The sequence below is a fragment of the Argopecten irradians genome, chromosome 14 (assembly GCF_041381155.1).
Source record: "Argopecten irradians isolate NY chromosome 14, Ai_NY, whole genome shotgun sequence".
NCBI classification, from domain to species: Eukaryota; Metazoa; Mollusca; class Bivalvia; order Pectinida; family Pectinidae; genus Argopecten; species Argopecten irradians.
Genome location: NC_091147.1, coordinates 33,355,025 through 33,380,631, shown reverse-complemented (window position 1 = coordinate 33,380,631; position 25,607 = coordinate 33,355,025). Strand labels below are relative to the sequence as shown.

Sequence of the window (25,607 nt, the reverse complement as noted above, 5' to 3'; positions counted from 1 at the left end):
TTCATGTCCTAAGTATGGATTTGATCGCACCTGTTGGAGGATGGTATTGTCCAAGTTGTAGAAGTGGTGGTCTTTTGTCTAATACTTAGCATATAGCATTTCTTAGCGTCAAACTTCATACCCCATGTGTTAGCCCAGGTTTCCAGGTGTTTAACGTCTGTCTTGTTGTAGGATTACATGGTCGTTGTGCGATCCTATCTTCCTATAAAGGAGACAGTCGTGTTTGTGATTGGACACAATCAGGGAGGTCGTTGATATGACATAGAAACAACATTGGTCCTAGTACCGTACCCTGTGGGACCCCCGAGTCCACCGACACTGATTTGGATTGGACTCCATCAAGGACTACTTGCATAGATCTTGCAGTTAGAAAGTGGGATAGCCATGAGTGGATTGGCCCATCTAATCCATAAGATTTCAGTTTGTGTAGCAGTTTCTTGTGTGAAACAGTGTCGAAAGCTTTGGAAAAATCAAGGATGGCACAGTCTGTTTGTGTATTACTATCGTGCGAGTGCAGTAGGTCTTCCATGGTGATGATGAGTTGTGATTCACACGACATGCAGGTAAGGGATATGGGTCTGTAATTTTCAGAGATATTGTAAACTAGTGATGTTTGCCTTCAGCCAGTTGTTGGTAATTTGCCGGAGTCCAGAGATAGCTGGAAGATGGCGCTGAGCCCAGGTATAGATTCTCTGAACAGGTTTGCCCTGTATAACTAGTTATATGTTTGATGTACTAAGCTAGCGAGCGTATGTAAGTAGCATGAAGTGTTTTAGATGATATATGTATACAGTCCATCGCACTTCGATTTAATGTTGTTAATTTTTTACTGAACATGCCGTTGCAACACTTTCACTGCTATCTGACTTTGTTGATGCGGCCTTGTTTTGGAAAAATATACGTCATGTTCTATGTAAAGCTTGATTTCACTCTATTTTTAGAGGAGTATTTTCCTGGTCAAGCTAGGCAACTGACCACCCATATCGTTCGATGTATTAATGAAAAATGATCTGAAGATTATATCTATGTACAGGATAAATTTCAATTTCGTAGTCTTAATATTTCCTTTGGCGAAACCTACTGTATGTTACGGAAAACCGTAACCAATATATGCACCAAAGTAATTCCATAGGCCCACTCAAAAGGCAAGTTACAAAGCCAATATAACAGATAAAGATGCAAGGATTTTTGTTCTTTTTTATTTTCTTCTGAAGTTGTTCACAAAACGCAAAATAAAGAAAAAGGCAAATTCATAATTAAACCAGATGATGGGTAAAATTATCTTTCCTGATCTCAGAATTTTCCATATTCTTGCATTTCCGAAATAACAATTTTCTGTAAATAAAACAATGCCAATTTCCATTTTGGACATCATATTGTAGGGTTTAACCGACATCAAAATCAAAAACACAATGTAAAATTAACAGCATTAATTGCAAAATATGTGGGTTTTTTTTCCTCTTCAAGTAAACATATTTTAAAGCTGATCAAAGCAACTTTCACTCAAAACTTTGAATTGATGAAATACTTGGTCACCAAATATGATTGAAATAAATTATGTCTATTTACAACATAAAATTTTCTTTGAAATATCTGTGCTTCCCATGCTTTGTTGTAGTTTTTTTATCAGAAAAAAATATTTCTGTTCCCCTTTTCTTGTATATTCATAAGGAGCTTTCACACAAGTACAAGTTTGGTCTCGCAATACACCCTATTTTAAGCTATTATTTGAGCTGATTTTTTCTTCTTTTTTTTTGCGTGACTTCACTTTACATTTTGTAATTTTGAGGCAGAATTGACCTTTTCACAATTATTTAAAATTGACATGAATGAAATTTTTTTTTTATAAAAATGTTTTGCCTCAGCAAAATAATCTTTTCATATACAAGTTCAAAATGTCATTGAAAACACCCACATATTCAGACAGAAGCGTTCTACTACTACCACCATATTCGCCGTAATTGGCACCCCTTTCCTTTTCTAGAGAAGAGTTGAAGTTGTATAAACACCCCCTTTCCAAGGATTTAACAATTTTACAACATATGATGCCTCTAACATTAGCATTGTTACCCATATTACAAGAACATGCAAGTCTTTAACATGTCATCACAACATGATGAGGATAAAAGGCATATGCATGTTTACTGTAACGGATTAATGTACCATGAAAACAGAAAGATTTCATATGTTGTAGACTTTTTTCGTCCACAACTTAAATTTTGGTTCATAAATAAGCCCCCTTTGTTACAATTATTTAAGCGTCCCTGGCGCTAATTACAACAAATACGGTAGGTCAAAAGGTAAATGAAAACTTAATGAATCTTCAATTACAAACACAATGTCAAATATTTTCAGTAACAGTGGCATGCACACTGGTACTTTCTCCCTTTCTCAATACACAGATATCATTATTTTTATCTCCAGCTAGATCACTCAATTCCTCATCGACATTAAACAAATATTTTTATACTTTTTCTGTACATCATTCTTGCCAAGCAATCTTACAGGCACATACACACCTGTTTAGTATTATACTAAATGGGAAAGGTTACCCAATACCAAACACAAGTAAACTACAATATTGGTTTCTCTTGCTATTATATACACTGTACAACAAACCAGCGGCCACTCACTCACTTGCATTCCTTTATGAACATCAAATATTACACTCACAAACATTGAAAACTAAGATATCTGGCCTTGTGTGAGTTATCTGCCCTTTTTGAGTAATCTACCCTTATTAGCAGACTTTTTTTTGTTACTTTGTGCGAGAAAAAATAATGATGTTAACCATTCAACCAAATGACACAACGAAAAAGAGCTGGTAATTCCACATGACTTAAAACCTATATTGTAACAGATTCTAATATACTCAATTTCAACAAATATTCAATTTATCATGATGAAAAGTTTAAATCATTAAGCTTACAATGCATATGTAACAGGAAACATCTATTAAAGTCTAGAGTTACAAATCTTTCAACACATATTGTTAATTAACCAGCATAGAAAATTTTAACTCGTGCACCCCTGAAGATGCATTTAGACCATTCTAAATAAAAGACTAGACCAGTTCATCATGAAATTTCAGGGATGAATGAGTTTATATGGACGTTTCAAATAAAAATTACATCTTTATTGTACAGGCCTGCTTCAACTAGACATTCCAGAGTTGTGAAATAATATATACTCTTAAAAGCAACATGTCTGTAGGATATTATTCTTACATATCCACATCTACATTAGAATTCTTCCAGCCTATGCAAAATTGTATTCTAGAGAATGTGTTTTTGGATTTATGACATTTCACATAAAATGAACTCGACGACAATATGATATACTGAACATGTACTTAAATTAGCGAACCCGAATTTTAGCGCTCTAAAAGGTAATTGAATTCTTAGCATAATCTTAAATTTATGCAACCACTACATCTCACTATGTACATGTCTATACAGAAAATTTTAGCGCTAAATTAGCGCAAAGATGTTAGCACGAACAGCGTTAAAATTAGAATACCGCTAAAATTAGTACAAGAACAGTAGATTGTTCAATCATGATAATAACAACATAATATACAGTTTTTGCACAACAGCACTCGAACATGATCATGATGTACGAGTTTGTATGATATAAATGGTTGATATAAATGGTTGATATATATATAAAATGAGATGAGATCAATATGATCAACATTATTCACTTACAACATCCACACTTCACACTACCATGATGTAATATCTCAGAATTAAAATATATATAACCTCTACTTTCTCATTATTTTTGCTTCCTGAATAACATATACACATCTTCAAAGCTTGCACGTGGTGTCCATCGATATCTTCCATTATCATATCAGATTACTTAATTTGCAAATCTCTCGAAGATTTTTCAGTCCGATACTTTTCACTTTCATTAACAATGATTACAAAGTTCAGTTCCTCTACACATTGTTCCAGTTTAAAGTCCCTTCAGACTTTTGAATCTTACATGTCTGGCTGTTTAGTCATTTTTCTTTGATATGTCTTGCCCTTAAATTTTTAACAATGGCACATGTCAAAAAACATTGATGTCAATACTAAACAACAGACTGAAGCACACATCCACTGTTCACAAGTCCCTAGCCTGGTGTCTAGTCTTCATCACTGTCATCAGCAGCCGAGTACGCCGGGCTAGTCGGGGAGTACTTGGGCGTCGTTGATGTCGCCGTCCCAGGTGTGTACGTTGGACTTGTAGGTGTATACTTTGGGCTGCTGGGGGAGTATGTTGGACTAGCTGGGGAATATTTAGGGCTTGTTGGGGAATAGGAAGGACTTGCTGGGGAGTATCCAGGGCTTGTTGGGGACATGGATGAGTAACCAGGGCTGTAGTTAGGGGAACTAGGGCTGTACTCGGGGGACGTAGGTGTGTATTTCGGGGAGGTTGGCGAATAGGTTGGGGAGGTTGGACTGTATTTGGGGCTACTAGGAGAATAGGAAGGACTTGTTGGGGAGTAGTTCGGTGAGGAGGGAGAATACTGCGGGGAGCTAGGCGAGTACTGGGGAGAACTTGGGGAATATGAAGGACTGGTAGGGGAGTATGAGGGACTGGTTGGGCTGTATTTCGGACTGCTTGGGGAATAACTAGGGCTACTGGGGCTGTAGCTAGGACTGGAAGGAGAGTAGCTGGGAGAGCTGGGGCTATAGGAGGGGCTGGTTGGGGAGTAAGATGGACTTGTAGGGGAATAGGATGGCGAGGTTGGGGAGTAACTTGGAGAGGTGGGAGAATAGCTTGGGGAGGTTGGGGAATAACTGGGAGATGTAGGGCTGTAACTAGGACTGGTTGGGGAATAGGAAGGACTGGTAGGCGAATAGGAGGGTGAGGTTGGGGAATAAGAGGGGCTTGTAGGTGAGTACGAGGGACTTGTAGGACTGTAGGAGGGGGAGGTTGGACTGTATGACGGGCTTGTTGGGGAGTAAGACGGGGAAGTTGGTGAATACGATGGACTGGTTGGACTGTAGGATGGACTTGTTGGGGAGTAAGAGGGACTGGTCGGGGAATAGGAGGGGGATGTGGGGCTGTAGGAAGGTGAGGTTGGGGAGTACGATGGGCTTGTTGGGCTGTAATTTGGCGACGTTGGAGAATACCCTGGACTTGTAGGCGAGTAGGAAGGACTTGTCGGAGAGTATCCGGGGCTTTGAGGCGTGACAGCTGGAGATGACGGCACATATGCCGGAGAAGCTGGCGAGTAACTAGGTGACAGGGCTCCAGCTGGACTAGGTATGTAAGGACTGGCTGGTGATCCAGGTGAGCCTGGTTGTGGCGACCATGCAGGACTATATCCAGGACTGTAACCACTCTCGCTGGCTCCCGAGGGAGAAAATCCAGCCGCTCCTGGTGTCATACCACTACCAAACCCGGGTGACCATGCCGTGCCGTAGGCTGGGGTGGCACCTTGTTGCCATGGTGTCATCTGAGGAGACATACCAGCAGCAGGACTGCTTCCTCCACCAAAGAAGAACCCAGTACCAGCTAAAAACACAAATATTCACTTACAATTTAACATCAATATATTTTTTGGTACCGAACTAAATAAAATATAAACATGCAACAAAGATTTTTTTCAAATATGTTAATAACATCAAAGGAATCTAGCCTGTTTTAATTTTAACAATAAATTAGTTTTTGGTTGATGAAATATATTTAAAATAGTTGATGAATAAAGAAATAGTACTTTTCTAAATCATTATTTGACCCCCGTACAATTCATAATACAGCAATCATTTAAGACATAAAGTTTGGATGTTGATTTTCTTTTTTATTTGTTTTGCAGCTTAATTTGTGCAATTATTACATGTAAGGTCCTTTAATACTGCTCAAGACCCCATTAACCCCCCTCCCCCTTTCTGTAAGTGCCCCTTCCCTTTTTTGAGGTCTAAAGTTCACTTTTCTTGAAATGAAATCTCTAATATGAATGAAATTTAGTTTCTTTTTCATTTCTTTTGCAAGTAAATTTGTGACTTACTTTGAGCAATAAATTCGCAAAAGGTTTGAAATTGTTCCCATAAAATACCCCTCACTTTGTTAAATTTTGAAAAGCCTTGTCGGTATTTATTATATATATATATATTGGATTTAATACTGTACAAGTCCAAGACAAGATTTTGTAATATAACTTACCAAGTTGATCTATAGTTTATTTTGTGCAAAAATTCTGCAAAAGGTCTTGATTGGGTCCCATAAAATACCCCTCACTTTGTTCAATTTTTAAACAGCCTGCACACTTATTGGGTTGAATACTGTACAAGTCTGAGATTATTGGGTTGAATACTGTACAAGTCTGAGATTATTGGGTTGAATACTGTACAAGTCTGAGATTATTGGATTGAATACTGTACAAGTCTGAGATTATTGGTTGAATACTGTACAAGTCTGAGATTATTGGTTGAATACTGTACAAGTCTGAGATTATTGGATTGAATACTGTACAAGTCTGAGATTATTGAGTTGAATACTGTACAAGTCTGAGATTATTGGATTGAATACTGTACAAGTCTGAGATTATTGGTTGAATACTGTACAAGTCTGAGATTATTGGTTGAATACTGTACAAGTCTGAGATTATTGGATTGAATACTGTACAAGTCTGAGATTATTGAGTTGAATACTGTACAAGTCTGAGATTGTTTTGTAAGATGACTTACCACCTCCTCCTAAACCTGGTCCCATGTTCTGTGGTATCTCCATACCATATTTACACTTCTCAGCATCCAGGAGAAGATCAAAACTTCCAGTTCCTATCTTGGCCAGCTGTCCCAGCATGATACACTCGGATACTCCCTTCATGGGATCGAACTCTCCATGGGCAGCGGCTTCCATCAAAATATCCACCTAAACAACATATAAATGTTTTAAATCCTTGAAATATTATTTACTCCTTAAGCATTGGGACTTATATATACCATGTGATACCTGATAAGGTTCTAAGAGACTAACGTTTCAAATGGTGATGATATCCCGCGCTTAAGTCACTACAGCGGCAAGATTACAAATAGTTACATTTAATCTTTACTGGAGATACTAGACCGTACAAACGGCATTGGTCCCATTAAAGTCAAGTTAAGTAAGATATGTATGGCCCCTGGCTCCACATATCAAAGCATGCCAGGCAGAACTCGACAGGACATGCTGAATCCCAAATTTTATGGCAGGGGCATATTAAAAAAACAGAAATATGATTTACCTATCAGCAAAGGGAGGTAACCTCTCAACTAATGAGGGCACCTATTACAGAGTTAAAATAAAGTCATTTTATCATGTTTCAGATAACATCTGACATGATTTGTTGTTCATTAATATTGTTCAATCAGAGTAAATTCTCTGAAAAGAGGAAGAATCACCTTCCTGTCAAAGTGTTATACTGTAAACCAACTTATTTTTCGTGTTTATTATGGATAATTCTCATTAATGGAATACTTCATGTACCACATGATACCCAATAACGTTTGTGCTGGACTAGTATCTCCAGTAGTAATGGAACATAGCTATTTGTAATCTTCCCGCTAAAATGACATTAGTGTGGGTTATCATCTTTTAACATCATTCAATCATCAATGGAAACAATAGTCTAGCACAAACTTTATCGGTTATCATGGTAGTCATGGAACTCACCGTTTCCTCAAAGGAACACCTAGCCAATGCCCCCGTCTCCTGTCTGTTGATACCGTGACGAGTAATAGCCATCAAATGGCCCTTGGCAGTCATCACATCACACAACAAGGCCAAGTGTCTGTAGTTAACGTAGGAGCCGTCAAAGGAAATGACATGGTTCATCTCCTTCTCGATGGATTTTCGCACAGCTTCAATGCCAAGGGTCTGAAATATTTTTGCAACATCTATTACCACAAAGTCTATCATTATTAATAATTACCTCACAAGAATTTAATATTATATATTGCATTGTTCTTCCTTTGAAAATTCAAGTTCAACATTAAAACAGGTAGCAAATGAAAAAGAATGTCTTTCATTTCGTTCTGTTCAAAAGATCAGATAGCAAATGAAAAGAATGTCTTTCATTTTGTTCTGTTTTTCTTCTTCAGATTTTGCGGGGCATTTCTATGATTGGGAAAAAAGTGATTTGTGAAACGGGTAGATTATCTAGCTTCAATCTCATACCCATAACCTGCAATCTTTCTCTACGATTTTCTCATCATTTCATGTCAAAAGCACAAAAATTATGATGGTGGACCATTAAGAAATAACTGGTTAAAATTTGCAGCATGTTGATGCTGACATTTGATATACAACTTACGGCAAAGACTTCAACAATATCATTGCTGGTTGTGCGAATTGGATCAACATCTCTCTGACTTAGGACTTTCATCAGAGCTGTTCCATCAGTTTCCAGGATCCATTCTGCAACCCCCTTGAACTCTCCTTCCTCTGTGAGGAATATCCTCTTCTTATCGTCGGTGTTGGGAAGATGCATGTACACCTATGTTAAAAAGACAGATTGTTACAAACATGAAAGGTACTGTATGCCAACTTTCTTTCGCATGCTATTATATTTGCAATCCATGAGAATTCCCTAAAGTTTATCAAAGCAAATTTAAAATCTATATCATTTACATTGACAGAAAATTCCATTCAAGTTTTAAATCCACAATTGTTTATCTTCACAAACTAGTTATGAAATGGAAAATTGCAAATTTAGTGGCCGCAAATAAAGTTGTTTTGACATTATATTTTTTTTCATTTTCTATTTCTGGACAAATAACAGAAGGTTTAACAACCTGGTAAAATTATGAATCATACACTTAAACAGCAAACATTAAAATAAATAGAAGTATTTATTAAGATGCTTACACTACAAGCCAGAAGATGTTGTATATACTTTACCTTAGCAATAGCTTCAATTCCCTGTAAGGTCATGTCTGATAACAAATTGGACTCAATACATCGCAGGAAAACATCATCCTCCATCTTATCCACAATCTCTTCATCCTAAATACAAACATCTTTATTAATTAATATATATATTTTTTCCATTATTCTTTATAATTGCATATGATCAATATGAAAATCACTGAATATTTCAGTTTGAAATGTTGTTAAATATCCATATTTGATCGCTCCGTTATTTTTTACTAAAGTATTAAAAACTTCACAATTTTTTTTCCTCAATACCTTTTCCCCCATTTGCTCAGTAAAATTATAATTTAATAACTTATATCCTCTTAACAGAAACTGGGATCATTTGGAGGAAGCCATTTGGCCAGTGGAACAATGACCACAATGGTTCAGGAAATTTAACTTAGGAAATTCCTTTATATTTATTTGTGTCATGGCGCCTTTGAAATTGTCATAATTCATCTGATAATGTCCAGTGCATTTTTTCAGCTTAAATTATCCCGGAGAACTTACACTCTGCATTTTACTTTCATCCGAGTTCATGATTCTTATTCGTAGCACCAACTTCTCAGCATTGTCATCATTGAAGATACAGTTCAGATCATCTCCAAAACCTAAGTTTTTCAAAATCAAATTTACACAATATTGTAAATATCAATTACCATGCTCAATGCTGCAATAGATGGAAATTGATTCAGCAGTTATGTTACAGATTTTGTTAAAACATTTTACAAACAAAACATTGAATATGGACTGAAAATCATTCTATATTTTTTTCTCTCAAAAATTTAAGGCAGCAACTATTGGATGATGAATAAGAGCCTAACTTGCCAATAATTAGCTTGTAGTGTAATGACTAGAATTGTCATTAGCTTGTAGTGTAATGACTAGAATTGTCATTAGCTTGTAGTGTAATGACTAGAATTGTCATTAGCTTGTAGTGTAATGACTAGAATTGTCATTAGCTTGTAATGTAATGACTAGAATTGTCATCAATGCAGCTAATTTGAGTAAACTTAAAAGATTTCATCTCTTTTATTATGACTCTAGGTTGCAAGTTATTCTTCCCTTACCTGCAGTGATTTTTTCAGAGATTTGCTCCATAGTCAGTTTCTTGTCCGTCATCCTTTTTCTGTCCAGTTCTATCCGAAGTAACCACGGAGATATCCTAGACACATCAAAGTCCGGCATTTCATAATAGACATTAACCCATTCCTGGTCTTCAGAGATGACTGTGTTCTGAGGGTTTGGGTCATAATAAATGGCTGTGTTAGCTGTGACCTTTCTCAAGGTCGTGTGTTCCAGTCTACACAACACATCCTGTACAACAAAACATTTATTTAAATCATCAAAATAGCCAATTCATGAACAACAAATGGAATCCTTCAAGTCATTTTTATCCTTGAAAAAGTGAGAAATGTTGGAGTCTTTTTTTTTTTTTTTTAACATGAATCCATAATACTGTTTTTTCCAACGTGTTAATTGATCAATGAAGTGCAAAAAAATATCAAAATTCCTAACTATATTATCTAAAAGCTTGGAACTAAATAGTTATATTTTAGTTTTTAACAATGGAAAGGCAAATGGATTTTGATATAATCCACTACAGCTATTATGTATTTGCATTTTACAGAGTTATCTGCCCTTGAGGGTAAGAGTTGTAATGCACGTTTCAGAGAAGTCACTAACAATGGTTTGTAATGGGTACCTATCGCGCAAGGGAGGTAAATCTGCAATATGCAATATATGCAAAGTGAACAAACCTTGGCTTTTTCGGCATCTCTTGCTCCCTGTCCTGTCAAGTACACAGTAAGAGAAGGAGTCTTGGGTTTCTTGGAGATATTGATGATTTCCTTAAGACGAGGCACACCGAGTGTTACGTTCTTGGCAGATACACCAGCATAATGGAAAGTGTTGAGTGTCATCTGAGTAGCAGGTTCTCCGAGCGACTGGGCAGCCAAGGCTCCTACCATCTCTCCAGGCTGTACCTGGATCACAAAATAAAGATTCCACATAATTGAGAAAATATGATATGACTGTTTACTAAAGATATGACAAGACAGAATCTGATATAATTCATAGTTGATCTGAAATAGAAAAATATTATCATTATCAGTCAGGGCCCAGCTTTTCAAAACGTGACATGACAAGTGAAAATTTCCTTTTGCTGCAATTTACATCTCTAAAGTTGACAAGTTTGTAGAGAATCGGGGAATGATCTAGTTCAAAGACCAGAATTTGGAGTTCAGTTGTCTGACAAGATACATACATGGGACTGTTGGAAGCGAGTCTCGATTTCACCAAGCAGCCACTCGAATGCCTCCGAGCTGAGTCTGAACTCTTCTGTCACCCTCTTGGCACACAGGGTTGACCGCACCAGACATTTCATTAGGATGGTGGCATTGTAATTTGCCTGTACACTGAGACGATCGGTTCCAGGGACAGTGTTCAACCTCTTACATAGATCAGCCACACCTATAAATCACAAAGTTCACAAAGTTTTGTTTTTTTGTTAATATTTTTCCAGTCTTTGTTATCTAAGCTAACAACAATTTGACTGTAAGTTGGAAGTATTAATACAAATTAATACAAAAACTGGTACATTCAATCCTGAATTAGCAACAACTTATGTTTAAACTACAAAAACTACCTGCTTAATAACATCACTTTCCCAGGGTACCAAAGGGTCAATTCCAACACAATTTGATCTGTCTTTATAGACCATTTGACTATGAAGATCTGTCTTTATAGACCATTTGACTATGAAGAACAGTTTTTCTCGTCTTTGATTTTTTGGTGGTCTGTATAGACACGTTTGGCACTAGTTTTTCAATTTGAATAATGTTACTTTTATTCAAGAAGATTTATGTTAGATTTTAAAGTAAAAGATAGTGAGGCATAAAAATATAATACTAGATGTGTAGAATAACTTGTAGTATAATTTCACCCCAAGGCAGTTTATAAATACAAACCTGTCACAATTTTCACAGGGTGGAGTTCTGTTGGTTTGTGCTTGTTGATCCGGAAGATTTTCTGTGCATTCCAGATAAGTCTTGCCAAGTTACATGGTAGGACCACCTTGCTATCTCCCATTGGAAAAATCTTTCGGAGTACTTCACGGTCATCGCGTAGCTGGTCCCATTCCTTCTCCAACTCCGATATAGCATGAGCATCGCCAATCAGCTCTTTGATGATGTCCTCAGTCAGACATTTCCTCATGTTTCTAAAATCAATACCATTTTTATTTAAAGCTTTTGATCTAAACCCATCTGAACATCATTAAGTGAACAGTTATTTACTAAAATGTCTTCTTGCCTAAAAGTATGTCGGGACTTTTGATCTTAACCCATCTGAACATCATTAAGTGAACAGTTATTTACTAAAATGTCTTCTTGCCTAAACTAAAAGTATGTCGGGACATCTTATCCACTTGACCACTCAATAACATATTACCTTTCGTTAGAAGCATCAAACTTGAACTTCTTCTCAAAGGACTTGTTAGAGGGTTTGAGTGTTGGAAGTGCCTGAAACTCAACCCCTGTACCATCCAGTCCGTCCTCACCGTATGTCAACTGGACCAGTTGTTCTACCTGGTTTCGAACTGTTCCGTCGTACTTAACCATCACGCTTTCCATAGCTTTGATCAGACGTCTCTGAATGTATCCTTCAAGAGATACAGGCTTTCATAATAATTTCAAATAAATTATTACTTCAAATTACTTTGAGATGTCATACAGCAAAACAGCAATTTAGCATTTTATGTTGTTTTCTTAAAAACAAATAGACATCGTTTCATAAATGTTTACAGCTTAAACCATTTATCAGAGTATATTTTAGCTACGTTTCTGAAATATTAATATACTCATGGGTGGTATCTCGGTACTTATACGACAAGTTTTAAAATTCAGTTTTTCGACAATTTTGTCCGTTAACAAGGAAAATACTTTCATTTTCTATTTCACATATCATAATAATCATAGTTTAAATGTATTTTACTGTATACCTACCAGTTTCAGCAGTTTTTACAGCTGTATCAATAAGCCCTTCTCTGCCTCCCATAGCATGGAAATAGAACTCTGAAGGAGTCAAACCAGCAAGGTAGGAGTTTTCTACAAATCCTCTGGACTCAGGACCATAATCATCTTTGATGAAATGAGGCAGTGTACGATGTCGAAAGCCAAATGGAATACGTTTACCTTCAACGTTTTGTTGCCCTACACAGGCAATAACCTGAAGTATTAAAGACCAGCTAGATTAGTAAGAGGATAAAAGACAGAGTCCACAGAGAAAAAAATCTCTGACCTATGGTCAGTACCTGGCAATGCCCAGCGTAGGATTCAATCTCAAACCGTTAACGGTGACAAGTGAGAAAGCAGAACAACTTGGGCACCGTGGGCCACAGATTCTGATCAGACATGATCAGCATAGATTTCCTTTTCCATTTGAGAAATATTATAAAAATTATATATCAGTCATCAGCAAATATAAAATCAGCCCAGTATTCTATTTAGGATATTTGAATGCAAAACATTATAAAATGTGAAGATTTAAATGTAGAAGAATCATATATACCTGAGAAATGTTAATTTTAGATCCTTTGGATCCAGCCACCACCATAGCTTTGAAGTTGTTAAAATCTGACAAGGACTTCTGCGCCTTTCCTCCTGTTTTGTCACGAGCATCGTTCAGGATACGGTTCACCTACAGAGATACCAATATATCAACTGTTTAAGGGAGAGGTAACAAACTTGTGACCAAACAACTTGGTGCTCTCTGCATAAAACTTCATAGCTGATGAAAGAGTGCAGTTCAATTTTTGGTCTTACAAATGTAGAACAAATGATTATTGACTTCAATCAGTATTTTTTTTATATCAGTATTAGAATTTTAAACCTTATAATGCATCAGATGATTTTTCATATAAGCATTTTCTTCTTCTGTTTTTCATATATCAACTTATCCAGCTTTTAAGATACTCATATCGTTTTACCTGATTTTCAAAAGTCTGTCTCAATGTGTTTCCTGGAGTTGGTTCTAACTCGTCATTGTGGGCTTTCTCAATAACGTCTATCACATCAACCTAAACACAGCAATCATTTTTTTTTCTCCATCAAAAAATTCATTTTAATAATAGAACAGATCAAAAACAATCTGAATCACTTTTAGTTCTCTTCAATTATCACTAACTTTATTTACTTATTTCCAACTTATTACGAATTTGCATATTACAGAGTAATCTGTACTTGCGGATAGGTATTGATAGTGACGTCAAGTGTTCGGGAGCATAACATCGTACCTTTCAGAGAAAACGATGTGAATTGAGCCCACAAAATAATGACATAACAATCGATACCTACCAGCAAGGGAGCTAACTCTGTAATATGCAAATACGGAATACCGGTATATTACACATACAAAGTGGAAATGGCTACGGTCATCTCAAATGCATTTTTTTTTTTTTTAATTATTTAATCTTAGCAAGGAGTGAACGAGGAGCATTTTAAATCTGCTTACTTTGGCTTTTTTAATGGTGTCCTGGATATCAATGTAGGTCTGCGGGTCGGCAATGGTGTCTCCAATACCGATACTGTGACCTTCCAACAGAAGCCAGTTGTTGACAACAGTTTGGATGTGGCCGTACATAAGTCCTGCTACTTCATATCCCATCTCCATAAACACAACGTGAGCCAGAGAGCCGCTGGACGCACCCAGGGTTTTCTTACAGAGGATGCCGCTGATCAGCATACCGTCCTCTATCAACACCTGTGTAAACAAGATAGTTTGTTAGAGCAAACACTGTTATTTCTCATTGTGGTTCTGTAGGTTAAGTTCTATATCCTAGCTTGGATACCTCTGAGTAAGCCAGGCGGCCTGATGAAGCCAAATGTTCTGGTGAAACTGGTGGACAGAAATAAAATCATCACACCAAGATCTTCAGCTTGCTTCAATTGAATCTTCATCTTTAAAATAAGTTGTTTATTCACAACCATTGGAGAAAATAATCATGCAAAAAAAAAGAATGTTAAAATACACATCACTTATGATGAACATATGTACTTGTTCGTTAAGGATTTTATGAAAAATATTTTTTGAAAGAGTATTTTATACCTAATTCTTTTTGATGTAATAACAAAAATAAAGAAAAAAGAAAACAATAATTCATTTATATCAAGGAGGATGCAACACTGGTCTGTGCTGGTGTGTCATTTGACAATAAGTTTTAAAACTGTGTTGTAACATGACAGTCCTGTTTGCCTAAGCCAAACCTCCTATACCTTGGTGTCACCCGGAGATATCCACTTATAGGGCCCGGAGTCCTCCTCGTCCGGATGTGTACTGTGGGTTCGGATACAGTTCACACGACCAGGGATGATGAGAGAGAAAAGCTGTTTCCCTGTCCACAAAGGTTTGGGCTTCAAAATGGCAGGCTGAGGAACGTGGCCGTCCCATGTCGGCAGAAACATCAACAAATTCATCATCTCACCCTGAAACAAAAACATAGACTAATTGAACTTTGTTATCTTATTACAAGGTTCCTATAGAAATTTTACTTTTTAATTCAAGGATTTTTATAAAAGTGAAGACTGAATATAAAGATTCCTTAACATTTTCATTTCTATTTAACTCAAATAGATACAATGTTTTAATTCATTTTCTTAATTTCCTTCGTTTACAATGAGACATTTAGGACACATCACAGTTGTTTTTTCCCCACAATTTCCCCCTATATTCCCTATAATTAAAAAGCTGTCACAATTTGTATTTATAACTTACTGGCATAATCAAGGACGAACACGTTTATTAATAAATAATCTGTTTTAAACCAAAAATCAGTTAACTCTACTGTTCTTACCCTGTTGATGAAGACATCTCGCTTGGTCATCTTTCGCACAGCGGTCAGCGTGTCCTGTACAATACCCATGACAGGTCTGTTTGACTGTGGGGTGATGATCATTCTAGGTACCAGGGCCAGATTAGAGATCTCCGCCTTTGTCTCTAGGGACTGTGGTAAATGGAGGTTCATCTCGTCACCATCAAAATCGGCGTTGTAAGGTGTGGTTACACTGTAAACATGATCCACATACATAAAACAAGGCAAAACACATCATATCTCAATTTGGTTAGAAGAAACACTCTATATAAATTAAGATTAAACTTGTAATTCCACTCCACTTCAATGCTCTTTGATACTCTCCAATACAAGATCTAACAAAGCTCTGTTCAGGGTCAACTCAGCATGACCAATATGGTTAGCCAATAATAATCGTTTGCTACTACAGCTACCAATATGTTCTGATTCTAGGCCAGGGTCATGCTTAGGTGACCCTGAACTGTCAAATGTTAGATCTAATTGTCATCGTAGTGGAGCAGAATTGCAGGCTCATTTTTCATTTTTAACATCATATGGTCATTTATTGTATCTCCTATCGTATTGTGCGAGTAAATGTCTGTAAGTTTTAAATAATGGAGGCTGCAGTATATTCTTATTGTGTCTCTTTGCAAATGTGCAAACTCTTGCTCATTGATTTTTGTGGGAAATTGCTATGGTCATGAAAATTTGATCCCAGACATAATAAGGAATGGACCAAATCTACATAGCCTAATAGCAAAGGTCTAGAATTTTAACTGCTCAAATCAATTTCTTTTCATTTTTAGTAAAAAATTGTGAAAATTTTAAACCTGACAAATAACTGGCTATAAAGAATATATCAGTTATCGGTTCATTATGTCAACATTAATAACAGACAAGAGGCCCATGGGTCTTAAGGGTCACCTGAGTACAGATATAGAATGAAACAAAGACGTATAAACACTATATATACTAACTGGTCCTTGATGTCGGTCAGTGATTTTACAAATTTGACTTTTTAATCTATGAAGAGTATTTGCTTCCATCAAACCTGTGCACTCAGAATTTTTTTGAAATTTTGGTCATCTGACCCTGTTTTGTCCCACCCCTCTGGTCCCCCAGGGTGTCAGTGAGGACTAATATAGAAGTTTAAATTAACTCTAATCAAATTTGACTCATTTCCTATGAAAATTGAGCAAAAAATGTTCATAAATGTGTTCTTCCTATATAAACTATAGAAAAAACTAGACCCCTCCCCAGCGGGTAACACAAGACCCAGGGTGATATAATTTACAATTTTATAAAACACCTTAAGACCTTTCCATCTACATAGAGTATTTGATTCTACCAATTCAAGAATTTTAAAAGAAGATATTTTGAAGTTTTAGCCTATTTTACCCCTTTTTACCCCGCCCTTAAGGTCCCTGGGGGTCAGTCATGGAAAACTTGCTAATAGGATTCAATGGCCATTTCATACTGATAAATCTGACATCATTTGAATTATTTCCTATTACAAATGACCGAATAATGCTCAAAAATGTGCTTTCCTTATATAACTATAGTAAACTTAACTCCCTCCCCAGGGGGAAACTAAAGACCGCAAGTCATATAATTCACAACTTTTGTGGAGGGCCTTGAGACCTTTCTATCCATGAAGATTTTTCAATTCTACCATATCTGTGAGTAGAAAGAAAATTTTCGTCAATTTTACCTCTTTTGGCCCCTCCCACAGTCCCCCTAGGGTGGGGACCATATAATTCACAATTTTGATTGGTCTTATTCCTGTAAGGTTTGTACCAAATTTCATTGAAATTGTTTCAGTGGTTTTGGCGAAGAAGTCGAAATGCAAAAAGTTAATCGTCCCATGACGGACAAAAGGCGATTAGAATAGGTAATCATGAGACTAAAAATTTGAACAGAAATTAACAATGGCAGCAAGGTATGACAAAACAGTTAGCCAATGCAGGACAATTTACCTGAGATTCAAACGGAACGTCGACCACGGTAGAACTTTAACTCTGTGACACATCATACTCATTTTGTGAAGAGTGGGCTGTCTGTTGAACACCACGTAATCATTATCCTGCATGTGTCTCTCAACCTGAAGATAAAACAAGAAAAAAAATCAACATTATTTGTTTATCCCATTATACATTTTCTAATAAAGAACCACTCTTTGAAATACAGTTAATAGACATAGTAATTGCCTCTATGTAAAGACCACCTATCAATTAATTCCAATGGAATTACAGCAGACTCACACTGAGACTATGTCTTAAAATTCCAAATTCAAATATCCTGGGTCCATTTCAAATTTCAAGCTGCTGGTCTCGGTTGCGAATTTCAAGCTAGTAGCCCTTGTTTGGTTATACAGGCAAGTAATGATAGTGACTACAAAACTTTTTACCTTATAACCAATTTGAAGGTGAAGGTCACTAGCTTTTGGGTGAAATCTCAAGTCTATCCTTTCCCCGTTGTCTCGCAGGATATACTTAGCACCAGGATACTGATTGGCTCCTCTCCGTACCAGCTCATGCATTCTGTAATCAACGGCAAGATACATTAAAAGTCCAGTTTGTAACATTATACTATAAATCATGTTGTAGAACTTTCACATTAACAGACTTAGATTATGTTAGCAAAAGAATACAAGCAAATATTAAGTAGAAAAAAGACAAGAGATTCCAGTCGGATCTTGACGCCCACCAAAGAATGATTTATGTCTAATAATGGAAAGATGGATCTTTTCAAACTTTTTCTAACACACTCCATATGATCGCTTCAGTACTTTCTGAGAAATAGCAGTAACAAACTTCAACTATCAAAATCCAAGATGGCTCCTTGCCGGCCATCTTGTTGATCAGTCAGTTACAAATCGTAATATGCACAACTAGTGCCCTAGAGGAACCTTCATGTGAAATTTGAGAATTATCCATTCAACACTTTCTGAGAAATAACCAGAACAAACTTTAACTATCAAAATCCAAGATGGCAGCCATCTTGTGGACCGATTGGTCCTGAGCCGCAATATGCATAACAAGATCCCTAGGGGAAGCTACATATGAAATTTGAGACAGATCCCTTCAGCACTTTCTGATAAATGGCAATTACAAACTTTAACTATCAAAATCCAAGATGGTTACCTGGCGGCCATCTGGAGGACCGATCGGTCCCAAAATACAATATGCATAACTAGGGCCCTAGGGGAACCTACATATGAAATTTGAGAAAGATCACTTCAGTACTTTCTGAGCAGTAGAAAACTTCAACTATCAAAATCCAAGATGGCTCCTTGGTGGCCATATTGTTGATCAATTTGTTTGTCGTAAATCGCAATATGCACAACAGGGTCCTTAGGGGAACCTAGATTTGAAATTTGAGACAGGTCCTTTCAGTACTTTCTGAGAAATAGCTTAAACAAACTTTAACTATCAAAATCCAAGACAGTCGCTTGTTGACAAATCAGTCCGAAAATGTAATATGTACAACTAGGTCCCTAAATGAACCTGCATATGAAATTTACACTAAGTGTATAGTAGCTAATGTATATAGTATGTTGTTAATTGAAACAAGTCCTCAGAAAAAAATTAGAGTGTTTGACATAATATCATCAGTAATTCAAAAACTGTTTTTCATCACTGGACAAGTAATTTAGCAATACCATGTGCAAAAAAGAAAATTCTCTGGCTTCAGCACAATAAGACAGAGAACCAACATTTACATAAAATTAATCAAAACAAACATAACAAGATAATTATCGACATACCGAAAAAAGGCTTTCTCCAATTCTTCCTCATATAGTTAGATTACAATATATTCACTTGAAAAATTTCAAAAAGACCCAAAATGAAATACTTTATAGAATTTGGAAAGGATTCACTGAAACCAATCACTGAAACATTATGGGACACATTGCTTTGGGTAAATATTGTAATTTTTAAACAATTGAATACCTGTCTATGTTGAATGGTGTGACCACATCTGGGAATGTCATATTCTGTGCTATACTCCTTGGTACTCCAACCTGGTCGATTCTGAGATTTGGGTCAGGAGTGATGACAGTTCTGGCAGAGAAATCCACACGTTTTCCCATCAAGTTGCCTCGGACTCTTCCTTCCTTACCTTTTAATCTTTGTTTTACAGATTTCAGAGGTCGACCTGACTTTTGTACAGCCTAGTGGTGATAAAATTTTTACAACAAATATCAGAATAGAAACACTTTGTCTGCATCCATTACTAAATTCAAATCTAATAATACATTATCTATATATACAGTTTTCTGTAACCAATATTAAATTCAACTTTATTAAGATTTAATTTTCATAAGTTTGCTATACTTATCGATTTAATGGCAAGCAATTGCCTATATCCAATATTAAAATAATCTTGATCAAGATTCATATTTGCATCATTCAAAGTATCAAAATGCAAAAAATATTTATTCATAAATTAACATCAACCTCCATCTATTTATTTCTTTTACATCTTCGCACACTTGCTTTGAAACAAATCCAGAGAAATTAAGAAGTTAACCTTTGGTAGACCAGGCATCTCATTATCTGTGAGTGTGGCTACATGGAACTGTAACATTTTGGTATCTTCTGAGATGATGTGAGCTGCAGCACCGTTCTGTTCATTCCGTTTGAGCTGGTTGTTTGCTTTGATAATATCGGACAGCTTGTGAGTCAAATCATCCTATAGCCATGAAATAAAGAATAAGAAATACAGGGATGTGATTAACAAAGGGAGGGAACATTGACTAATGAGAGGTATCCCTCCCCTGTGCTAGTGTTTAAAAAGATAATTTTATGGTGTCTAAAACTAATTTGTTTCTCAAATTCATTACTTAATCAGACACTTCCCCATAAATAACACTGTAACGAGTATCCGAGTACTCGAGTATTCACGAATTATTGAGAAAGATCGGATACGAATATTCGTTACTCCTGATATTTGTGGATCGCGATCTTTCAAAAGCAAAAAAATAGTACCTTCTTTAATGCTGTCATAGCTCAAAAATGTGAAGGAATGTACACTAAAGTCTGAATATCATCGATGTTTTCACTTTGAAGTAGACCGGAAGTACACATGAGCTGCGTGAAGTAAAGCTAGCAACATGTTATTTTCGTACCCACGCTTCGATGCAATGTTGTGAATTCTTCATAAAATAATAATGATAAAACATAATTATTGACTTCTAGAGATGTAAAAGATTATTATCGATTTCGTTTTCATTACGGGTCGGAAATATGTAAAAATACGAATATATTATATTAGGCAACTGAGTACTGTAGATGTGAACCCCATGTCAAAAACGAAAGGTAGGCTAATTATGAGCCAAAATCATAAATCACCTGATTAGAAATAAAAAACTATAGGCCTAGAACCAAAGTAAATTGTAACTACTCTTATAGATTTTAATTTTTTTTTCTTAATTTCAATGTTTTTCTGTATTTGACCAAAATAAAAGTAACAATGAAATGTTTTGATATGGTGATTTATGACTTACCATGATGATGTATATACAGTGTACCTGTTCACAGATGGTTTGACTTTGATTCATGCCGTAATTGATGTGCAGTAGTATTTTTGAGATGACGTTATTTCAAAATTCAAATGATTTGATTTTTTTACAGTTACAGTGACTGAATCCTACTGTACTTCACCTGTAACTCTATTGCTTAATGATAAGGAATGTAAAACTGCTAAAATTGGTTTTATTATCAATCAAACATTTATCAATATATAAGACCATTATTGATTTATCAATAAAAACAGTTTTACTGCAATTGAATCTTTTGCTTGTATCTAACTGGTGATTCGTGGTCCGATCTGTGAATCGTCAACCCTGAATCGTGGATCGGATCGGATCGCCACATGTTAGACAATCCACAGCCCTATCAGACACTTCCCCATAAATAACACAATAAGCTATTATCAACCAAATATGTGTTGCTTGAATCTGATTTGAAGACAATATTTCAATTGCCAGCTAACAACTGAACATATATTTCATCTGAAACAAATTAGGATTTAATTTAGCAAACCAAAAAAACTAGTAAGAAAACTGAAGATAGGAAGAAAAGCTAAATGCATTATGCTAAACATGTGTATGTTTTCTATTCTGTATTTGCAGAGTTAGCTGCCCTTGTAGGTAGGTATTGATTGTGACGTCATGCGTATGCTAGGGTAATGTCCTACTTTCCTGGGAAAACAACGTCGAAAAGTAATGACGTCACCATAGATACCTACCAATAAGGCAGCTAACTCTGTAATATGCAAAGATGGAATAATCGATACAATTTTTCTCATGGCTAACCTGATTTCTGGCAGCACCAAACATGACGACTGCGGGTCTAACCGATAGAGGAGGTACAGGCATAACTGTGATTATCATCCAATCGGGTCGAGCAAATTTCGGCTCCATTCCCATCACCAGACACTCCTCGTCGGATATTCTCTTGAATATTTCATGAACCCTTTCAGCAGTCAACATTATCTTCCTTTCTTGACTCTCCTCATTGACATGTTTCCATTCAGCTATCAGTTCCAAACCCATTCTTTTAATCCGTGGCTGGAATCGTCCACAACCTCCATGGCCCTGTACAAAATATCATCAATACATTAATTAAAATGGTCATTTAGTTACAATATGAAATAAGACATAATGTTGGGATTAAATTTAAATTCCATCATCAACTATAAGCTATATCATCGGTACATGTCAAAATCTCCAAAATGTGGAACTTAAGTTATCAAGTGTTAATTGCAGTTTACCCACGTTATTTGGACATCTCAAAACCGACATACTTAGAACATTATATATAATTGAAGCATAATCACAAAGAATATGGGGATTGCTGGCTTTTAGAAGGTATTAAACTATAACATTTTACATAATGCTGGCTAACATTGACCCTCGTACCGTTTTCTCTTCATCTCCCTCTCGGTTTTGTTGCTCTCCTAATTTGGTATCCATTTCATCACCTCCTTCACAAATCCTCTTTGCTTTACATAATTCATACACGTGAGCCATTCTCTTTCTGGGCTGTCCCTTCGACTTTGACAAAATGTCCTTTATTTTTGGATTTGTCTGTTTAAACAAAAATGTTATTGAAAACATATTAAATATACATGATTTCCTTGAAGTTTTTTTTTGTTTTTTTATTCATGAAAATCAAAATACCTTACCATAATATTTCACAGATATTTATAAATGTGAAAAAAATAATTTAACTATGCAAGGTGAAAAAAAGTTATCAAACAGTGTTGTGGAATATTAATTACTTAGATTACCTTTTGATTTAAGAAAGACAGAAAAGAAAAACATACTTAACAGGAAAAAAATGTATGTACCGTGCGTTTGTGTAGGAATATTGTTTCTATTGGTGATGAATAACCTTATAATATGATATCCCGCGCTAGAATCACTTCAGCGGGAAGATTACGGCGGGTTATGTTTCATCACCATTAGGAGATACTAGTCTCGCACAAACGGGTTATCACATGGTACATAAATCATTCCCATTCTTCATCAGAATAGTTCTTACCGGATCTACCAACAACTTTGAACAGAAGAAGCAGACACATCGTAGCACTTTGATTGTTTTTGTGAAGAAACCAACATGAAAAACTGGTTTGGATAATTCTATGTGACCAAAGTGACCCGGACACTCGGCCATGTTGCCAGCACAAGTTTGACATCGTGAGGATCTGTCAATGGTCCCTTGCCGTGGGTCCATCAAACCATTCAGCTTGGGACGGCCACCTTCCATGGTCTCTGAGTATCGGATACCGCCATCGGTAACTGACATTCGTCGCTGGAAAAAAAATTGACCATTAATGGCAAATAACAAGGTATAAAATTATGATTTATTTTAAAATTGATGCAAGTTGCTCAGTTATCAAAACTATCAGGGCATCCACTTGACCTTTGACTTTAATCAGTATCTGGATTCAAATCACTATTTCTCAGAAATCTGAAGTCAAAAGACGTGTTAAAAACCCTGAGAGTCAAAACCATACTCTCAGGGCCGTCTACTAGATACCCTGACTATAGTTAAAGTTTCTAAACAACTTTGTGACTAAAAGCAATTACAACAGGTAACTTATACTAACGGAATTGGAAAGTTAATTTTCGATTTTGTAACTTTCCCAGCAGAGGATGAAGGGTTTACAGAGTTCAAACTTTATTATAATATATTTGTTTCCTTCGTCTTTTTGTATTTTCTTTATTATTAATTCTTCTTTATCATGTTAGTTTTTGGGCAGACAGTCTTGCAAATTTTGCAATCTATTTTGGCCACACAGTTTTGATTACTTCCTTGCCCCACGTTTCTGCTGACTTAAACAAATTTCTTATTCAGTAGTTTTAACTATTTTATAGATGGCAAACTTTTTATTACTCATGCATCGATACACACTAGGTAATCATGTTACTTTCACAGGCCTGATTATAAAAATGGACTTTAGAACAAAATTACCACTCATTATGCAATTTTTGCAACGATAACGAAGATAATGCGTTTATAAATACTATACAAACAAATGACCTACTGTTAGGTGTAATACATAGACAAGAACACTAATGGGCCTAGATTTATAGAATTTAGGAGATGTGCATTATAAATAATCACATTACACTAACCATACATTAAGCAGAAACATATATATATGTTTCCGACACAAGTAAGAATCGAGTTGCCCATAGCGAAATAACTTGCTGATTGTTTGTCAACAGATTTAGTAAACAAAGAGGCTATAACACGAACTAAAATATGCAGGCAGCCTGGCTTATGAAAAAAACGATTTTATGATCTGTTCACAAACAACATTTCCATTTGACATGATTTGTTCTGTAGATCATCACTGTATTAGTGATTCAAGTTATAAGGACATTTGTAAGTGTCATAATCTATAAATACACAGTATATTTACAATATTTATTACAAATCAATAAACAAGATGGTTTAGAAAGGACGTACACATTCATCAGGACTGAGAATGCCGAACTGGACTTTCTTCACATCTCTCATGGTTGCGTTTGAATCGCCTGTGTACGCCATCTTTGTTTTTGTTGTACAACACGGATTTGGCGCAGTTTCTTCTTACAGCTGATTTACGCTACAACAAAGGTTCGATGATCCGTAAAACAAAAGCGATCAACTTGCCGCTAATGTCGTTAGTATTTTTACATATTGACAGTCACATTTAGACACCGTGTCATCTTCCACGAAACACAGTCGGTGTCCTCTAAGGTTCGAGACTGTGGCGTGCTCTGTGCTGTGTCAGAGCTTCCAACTTCGTTGGTTCGTCGCCTTTTTATACATTTTCCTGATTCTGCGGGGTTCACATTTAACTGTACACGGGTTGTGATCACCAGAACGCTTACAGGCACACACTTTCATACCAAAGGAAAGCACGAATAGGACAGAGATCAGTTCTCTGACGTCACAAAATGAATCAATCCGAGAACAATCGGGACATTGCTCGGGTCTCTCCGCGTCTTGCCGGAAAGACCCGAGTGGTTTTCCGATGGTTAACGGAAATGGTATTGACTAATATTGATCATAACGATAATTTCTAAATAAAGGTACATTAAGGCCTATATAAACCGCCCTCCAAAAGCTCTGTAACACACTTAGTTTTACAAATATACATAAAGTACAGATACATGTAAACTATTTTAATACAGACATCAGTATATTATTTATCAACTTAATTATCCATCTACTCTAACTCATTTATTTTTTTCGAACACATAATATAATAATATAAATCACGCTCCAATTGTCTACATTGTACCTTTAATATCCCCCTTCATTTCATTTCACTATGATATAATATCTATTACGTTAAAACGTATTTT

At 36.1% G+C, this 25,607-nt stretch overlaps 1 protein-coding gene across 1 annotated transcript; it reads right to left on the bottom strand.

Annotated features, from left to right (window-relative positions):
- Positions 1-1,183: 1,183 nt before the first annotated feature.
- On the bottom strand, positions 1,184-25,051 carry LOC138307452 (DNA-directed RNA polymerase II subunit RPB1-like). The gene is made up of 25 exons (XM_069248212.1): positions 24,724-25,051; positions 23,290-23,559; positions 22,665-22,832; positions 22,059-22,340; positions 20,273-20,434; positions 19,693-19,913; positions 18,147-18,279; positions 17,716-17,840; positions 15,743-15,953; positions 15,165-15,374; positions 14,404-14,652; positions 13,880-13,969; positions 13,462-13,590; positions 12,897-13,119; positions 12,343-12,553; positions 11,862-12,112; positions 11,159-11,364; positions 10,653-10,877; positions 9,963-10,209; positions 9,403-9,503; positions 8,878-8,982; positions 8,291-8,473; positions 7,651-7,854; positions 6,684-6,870; positions 1,184-5,511 (listed from the first exon to the last, which is right to left on the bottom strand). The coding sequence occupies exons 1-25, from the start codon at positions 24,802-24,804 to the stop codon at positions 4,133-4,135; spliced, it is 5,853 nt and encodes a 1,950-aa protein (XP_069104313.1). The 5' UTR covers positions 24,805-25,051; the 3' UTR covers positions 1,184-4,132.
- Positions 25,052-25,607: the final 556 nt, after the last annotated feature.